The 6,733-nt window shown below is 36.6% G+C and overlaps 1 protein-coding gene across 3 annotated transcripts; it reads right to left on the minus strand.

Annotated features, from left to right (window-relative positions):
* Nucleotides 1-1,038: 1,038 nt before the first annotated feature.
* Nucleotides 1,039-6,733, minus strand: LOC112749502 (uncharacterized). 3 transcript variants are annotated; one of them, XR_003175111.3, is made up of 15 exons: nt 6,263-6,727; nt 6,100-6,181; nt 4,809-5,306; nt 4,403-4,571; nt 4,144-4,296; nt 3,422-3,519; nt 3,132-3,223; nt 2,759-2,829; nt 2,526-2,661; nt 2,270-2,329; nt 2,104-2,169; nt 1,866-1,942; nt 1,715-1,785; nt 1,431-1,488; nt 1,039-1,287 (listed from the first exon to the last, which is right to left on the minus strand). XR_003175111.3 is itself a non-coding variant. In XM_025797764.3 (15 exons), exons 1-15 carry the CDS (start codon nt 6,484-6,486, stop codon nt 1,165-1,167), a joined length of 1,995 nt encoding a protein of 664 aa, XP_025653549.1. In that variant the 5' UTR covers nt 6,487-6,733; the 3' UTR covers nt 1,039-1,164. The 3 variants fall into 3 exon arrangements, 2 of the variants coding, with proteins under 2 accessions (XP_025653549.1, XP_025653550.1); XM_025797764.3 differs by having other exon boundaries at nt 2,104-2,186; nt 6,263-6,733; XM_025797765.3 differs by having other exon boundaries at nt 2,104-2,186; nt 6,100-6,196; nt 6,263-6,662.

A 6,733-nucleotide genomic window follows, 5' to 3' on the forward strand; every position in this document is an offset into this window, starting at 1 on the left:
TGTGGAGAACAAAACTGCTCATCAATATCATAGAGGGGCTGCAAAATACACCCAAAATACACCACATTAAAACAAGCATAAACTATAGAATGTAAATAAAACTATAAAATCATCATAAAAAATAACAAAAATCAGATTCATGAATCATCATTAAATAGAAACAAACAATTCACCCTCGATGAGATGAAAAGTCATAAACTGTAAATACACCCAAACTTTCCTAAAATACACTCAAATATTCCTAATTTACACCCGAACGTCTGATATAAAATGCAAAAAATTCATCGAACTAGTACATTAGATTCAATTCAAACAAGAAACAATGAACAACAAATTTCATAAGTAAAGTCCACGCATTATTCAGTTACACAATCATAAACTACTAACTGGATTCAAATTCAGATTCAATTATTAACTAGAATTAAACCACACCTCAGAAACTTTATTGGATTCAAATTCAAAATTTACTTCGCTCTGGTTCAGCTGACAATCTGAAGTTGAATCATCCATTATCTTCAAAACGATTTCAAAGCTTGATTTTAGAAACAATGGAAAACGAGAAAATCAAAGAAAGAGAACAGAGAGAGAAATTTACGTAAACGGCGAAGGAGAAAACAAAGAGAAATGCACAAAAGAGATCGAAAAAAAAAGGCAAGAAAATGCAGAAGAAATTCGAAAAAGAAAACGAAACCCTTTCGAAAAAAGAAGTTATATATTCACACGTTGATTGATTGAAAAATTTGTTAAGAAGGCGCGTGAAACATACGTTCTATAAGAAGCACGTTTTAGGGATACGAGATATTAAGAACTTGTAAGACTTGTATAATGAAGAGGCTTGGATGTGGAGATTAATTGTTTCTTAAAACCGCTCACATAGCCGTGGCAGGCATCGGACAATTTGTTGGATAAATAGTATTCAACTATTCATGACCTTCACCAATTTAAATATTTGATCCCCAAATAAATTAATGAAAAGTTAGTCACTAAAATATATTTTACTATTTCTACATGCTACTCTTTTAATTTTTAAAGACTAGATTGCATTAAAATATCTTCTCATTTCTTTTGTATCCTTCTTTATACGTATTAAGTAGTTTCCAATTCCCCATATTATGTACTTGCTCCACTGTCAAACAAGGAATAAAAGAGAGGGTGGAGGGGTGATCAGAAATGACACAGAATGCTATTATATACAGGATAGTAGGAATCTAATTCAAGTTGGTCCAAGATCTTTTGTGTGGCCCAAAGATAAGAAGAATGACCGTCAATAAGATCTGTCACATCAACCTGCCAAATCCAAATAAAAGCTATTTTAGCAGAAACATCCAAATCCAATGAACTAAGAGAGCAGCTGCCACTAATTGAATAAGAATTAAGACATCAACTTGCAAGCATAGGCATTAGGCAGGAAGGTAAAATAAAAATCTCACATTTTGGATACCAGGAATATCAACTGGTTGGATTCCAGCTAATCCTTGAGAAAGCAGACTGCATAAAATCAAAAAGTAGATTACTCTCAACCTCTCTCTCCATTAAAAACAAGCAACCATGTACTAATATTCTAATCATGCACTAAAATTAGCAAAAGAAAAACAAATAAATTAGCAAGGCTGTTACACTAAAAATGAAAATAAGCAATGCTGATCATAGTGCATTCCTTAATCTGAAGTGAGTTTAGAAAGCATTATTTGGTCAATATATTAATTTGATGTACCTGGCACGGAAAGCAACTCCAAGCATCCAGTCATTCCTTGAATAAGCATTTACAAATCTTCCTGATACCATCTACAGAATACCATGATCTCAGAAAAAGACTATATTTACATCATAAAGTTTTGGATGAGACTATTACTACAAAAATTCACCTCTCTAGCTGCTTCCCAGTTCTCATCCTTGATTGGAATGGGTGCTCCAAGAAGAACAACTCTTTCTACTAGTTCAGCTGGCAATCAAAAGGAGAAGCACCTTTAAATCATTGAGCATGGTACCCACACAACGAAATCGTATGTAAATACTAAGGATACTGATAAGTAGTTGATATGGTTAACAGACAAGTAAGGGAAAATAACATCAGACAAGCAAAAGAAGAGTGGAAATATCTACCACTGTGTTCTGTTTCAGCCAAGCACTCTAGACATTTGTAAATAACTCTGGCCCCAAGTGAGTAACCTACAAGTGTCACAGGCCTAAAACTCACAGATCAACAATATTATACATTCAACAGTTTTCTCGGAGCTGAATTAAGACAAACTTTGAATTAAGCTAATACCTATTTCCCTGCAATCCTCCCAACAACACTTCAGCAAGCAACTTTCCAGCCTTGTCTGATCTGAAAATTATGAAATATATTAGAAATCTCTGTGCCCAAAATAACTATGGTAAGAACCCTCAAAGTTAAACTAATTCAAATTAGTCTAAGGTGAAGTTTATTATATATTATCACAGCTCAGTAACATTCAACGACATCACTGTGTAGTCTCCAGTAAAAGTTCAACTCTACTTGCAATCAAGAACTAAAATTTAACCTGTCAATAGCGATTGTCCACGTGCTGTCTATGAAATCAGTTGCTGCAAGTAAGGTAGCTGGCCAAGCCAATGCAGTTAAAAGTGCACTCATAACAGTCATCATTGCACCTTGCTTCATCAGCTCCATCGCAATTCCTAATGCAAATAAGAGTAATATTGAGATCATCCATAACTACACCTGAATATGATACGAACTAAAATTGTACTAGAAGCCTGAACTCAAACCAATTACTTGAAGTAAGCCAATCCTGAATCGCAGTGCTCACGGCAATTAGATTCTTGGACTCCCACTGCAGTGCATACCTAGCTTTCCACAAGGGCATATGAATTGTAACTTGTTATGGTAGGATCATCAGTCATTAGTGTATTATTAACACTACCATTTTTAAAATAAGGAGAAGCTGAAGCAACACAAGGTAGATATTGTATAATAAGATAATTTTCCATCAACACCTATCAACATAAAGCACTTTTCAAGCTGAAACTACCTTCCATGGCCAATGAAAATTGTATTCAAGGAAAATATTAAATTACATCAACTTTTTTACCTAAATAATTATAAAAACAATGGCATTAGGAGACATTAAAATGGCAAAGGTATGTACCTCTCCAGGTTGTCATTTAATCCATCCCATGGCCTTATAAAATCCTCCTCCTCAAAAACAAATCCAGAGATCAGGATCTCAACCCCTAGCCTCTGCATGGAGAAGTTGAACAAGAATTTATTATGAAATGATAAACTAAACTAAAAAGTTGAAATTGGAAAGGAAAAAAAAAGGGAAAAAAGAGCAGTCAAAGTTGATGCAAGCATGGTCTTGCATAAACACCTACAAAAATCTTTAGTTTAGGAAAAACATCACTGGAAAGTAGGAAACTGAAATCAATAAAAACTTACACCTTGGTTATGGGTTTCTCCTATAGCTTTAAATTCAAACCCATCCACACTCCCAACTCTCCTAGCCATTTTGGTTCCAGTAAGTCCAGCTCCAGCAGCTAGCAAAACAAAGAGATACATTTAAAATTTTCATCACCTAAGTGATGTACATCACATCATAGAGAAATACAAATAACTTAGTATCCCATAGACGATATCTGTGTCATCACAATAGATGCACATTAAAAACTTTGGTAAAATGAAGGTCAACAGTTCAAATGAACTGTTTTCAGGATAATACAGTACAGGAGGTATTAATGACCATGCACTACTCCACTAGACAGTTCTAAATTTAAATCGAATTCCCATATATCCCTTGTAACACCTTTTCTGAAAAAAGGCGAATTAAAGAGTTACCTTCGCAGCTTGACTGGAAATTATTAACCTATCTAGTTTAAGCAATTACTGTAATCATGCCAATCAATAAACTGTACAAAAAAATTCAATACATTTTTATCAGCTCGCAACCAAAAACTACCCTATATTGAATACAACAGATCTCTAAGGCTGCATGAACACAAGCATATTAATAGTGACCTGGTGTCATGGTGTACATGAAAAATATCTTTATACAACAGAGAAAATACTTAAAAGGGACTAACTTAATTTCTATTTATAGCATAGATGTATTAGCATAGCACAAAAAAGAAAGTAAACCCAATCAAATATAGGAAAATATATACCTCCAAATGATGCAGCAACAGCAACAGAACCAGCAACAGTTCCAGCAGCACTAGCAGCTGCAGCAAATCCACCAGCTCCAATTATAGGGATCAAAGTACCCAAAGTTGGAGCCATAGCACCAAGTCCTGCAGCAATTGCTGGGGCAGCTAATCCTACTCATGAATAAAAAAAAGGGAAAAGAATAAAATCCACAAGAAAATTGACTCATTCTGAAATCATATACTCATGGACATAGAAAAGACTTTAAGGTGTTCATACCACCGGTAATAGCCATTAAGGCTCCCCCTGTTATTGCAGCTGCACCTATAATACCACCTCGCTTCCATTTAGCCCATTTGCTTTCCTTTGATTGAGATTCCTCTTTATTTGATTCTTGCTCTTTAATTAAAGCCATTGCAGAACTGGCAACTATAGTCTCAATGGCTTCCTGCAAAAGTTAACATTTCAATGAAAATTTTCAGGAAACTTACTGCATTTCTATATAAAATTAAGCTCAATATGCAACTTAGACATCTAGGATGAATGCACAGTCAATGTTGCCAACCAAAACCTTTTCTTACTCTGATCTCTTGTGCAAACAGTATAAATACCATGATCACTTCAACTTATAACAAGCTGTTGTCCAAACACATAAAGCAACATTTAATATATTCATTTTACAAACCATTTTTTTCCACTGGATATCAAGCCAAGTTGTGAGCAAGCGAAGAGCCACACGTTGTCGAGCATCATAACCCCTTCTTCTACGAGTATATTTCTTGTTTCCTTCACCTAAATCTGACAAGCAAGCAGCGAGCAGTTCATAGAGAACTGTTATTTTCCTTTGATAGCTGAGCATTGTTACCTCTTCAATTGGACTTTCATCAATTTTGCTAATAGTAGATCCCTGAGGTGGGTTTTTACAATCAAAATAAGGTGTTTCAGGCATGTGCGGAGTTTCGAAATGCATATCTTCCTTCTCAGACTCTGATGGAGCTTCTGAATTTGAAAACTTTTCACGACATTGGTGCTCGTATTCGCGGATCTTCTCTCTTTTAGACGCTGAAGACTCTTGAATTTTTTCCAGGGTACATGCCATTGCATCAACAGCTTCTGACAAAGCAAGTTCTTGATCTGACCTTTGAGAATCATCATCAAAATCTGCTGATAATAATCTCAAGAACTGTGACATACATGAATTTTCTTTTAGTCATACAATGGGGAAAAAGGATATCATTAGAAATTGAATACATGAATGAGGAGTTAATATCAGCCACTACTTGTATTTGTATTAATTAATCAGTAACTTGTAGTTTAAGTTACCGAGTTAGTTAGTGTGTTAATAGTTAGTTACACTAGTTGGTTAGCATGTTAGTTATACTCTGCTAATGTAGCCAGTATATAAAGACACACAATGAGATCAATACAATCACTCTCTCATTTCTCTGCTCTCTATCTCACGTAACAGTTAAGAACGAAAGGAATTGTGCCTTGCAGCAACAAAATCCAGACAGAAAGAAGTGGAGCCATTAACATTATTGTCAATCCATCCCATTGTCATGCTAGTTTTGGTTAGTCTGCCACAAATGTTTTCAGCTTTTTTCCAGCTGTCTAGCCCCCCCCCCCCCCCTCTCCTCCTCCTCTTTTTCAAAAAAAAAAAAAAACCCACCCTATATTCTATATATTTCTGAAAAGTTATTTCTATGACATGACAACCATGAACGATGTTGTGCTGCTGATGCGGTATTCATGAGTAAGAGGAACATCAGGTTCACACATCTATAAACAAAATTGAGTGTTAAAAAGAACAAAGGAGAATGACATGAAGATGTAGACCTATCAGATTGATATAAAAAAGAATGAAGGATATATGCATAGTAAGTTCAACACAGACACAGGGCAAGTTAAGGCATGTTTGGTGAATTGTTCATAATGAGCATCTACGAGTGAGGCTAAAGATTAAAGAATGCACTTACGGGTCCCACATGACGCGAAGCAGAAGAAGAGCCAGCAGTTTCCTCAAGTCCAGACCAAGCCCCAGAATCAATATCTAGATACCTGCATCACAACACACTGAAGGAAATGGAGGAATATGATGGACTCAAAGTGAATTGTGAATTGGAAGGGAAAAGGAAATACTTGAAAACGGGGTGGAGGAGACCGGAGGAGTGGTGGACCCAAAGGTGGGGATCCTCGGAAACTGCGGCAGAGTCGCTGGTGGAGGGTTGATCGTCGTCGGAATAGAAATGCAAACCAAGGGGGTGGGTCTGGTGAAGGTGGGCCTGGTGAAGGGCAAGCCCGAAGAGGGCTCCTGCAGCGTACTTCTGCGTCGGCGACAGATACGACGTCGTCGCAGCCGCCATCGATCAATCAACCTCTCTTCTCTCTCTCTCTCTCTCTCTCTCTCTCTCTCGAATTTCGGTGTCCGTGTGTTTTCCGTTGACCGAACGAACCCTTTCTTATCTGACTCTGCCTTCTGCTTTCAACTTTCTTCTCATGGGACTGTGACCAGTCGCCACCCTCACGCGTCACGGTCTTTGTTGTCTATATCCTAAACAACGTGTCTCTACTTCTCTTTAGTTCTCTACGATGTACGATCTCTGCAATTCC

This window comes from Arachis hypogaea, chromosome 15 (assembly GCF_003086295.3).
Source record: "Arachis hypogaea cultivar Tifrunner chromosome 15, arahy.Tifrunner.gnm2.J5K5, whole genome shotgun sequence".
NCBI lineage: Eukaryota > Viridiplantae > Streptophyta > Magnoliopsida > Fabales > Fabaceae > Arachis > Arachis hypogaea.

What these genes read in the sequence shown, in the direction of transcription:
- LOC112749502 (XM_025797764.3), bottom strand. Translation starts at nt 6,486, where the DNA reads ATGGCGGCTGCGACGACGTCGTATCTGTCGCCGACGCAGAAGTACGCT. An exon ending in CTTCGCGTCATGTGGGACCC is followed by an intron (nt 5,307 to 6,099) that starts GTAAGTGCATTC and finishes TGTATGTCACAG; the next exon opens with TTCTTGAGATTATTATCAGC. An exon ending in GAGAAACCCATAACCAAGGT is followed by an intron (nt 3,224 to 3,421) that starts GTAAGTTTTTAT and finishes TTCTCCATGCAG; the next exon opens with AGGCTAGGGGTTGAGATCCT.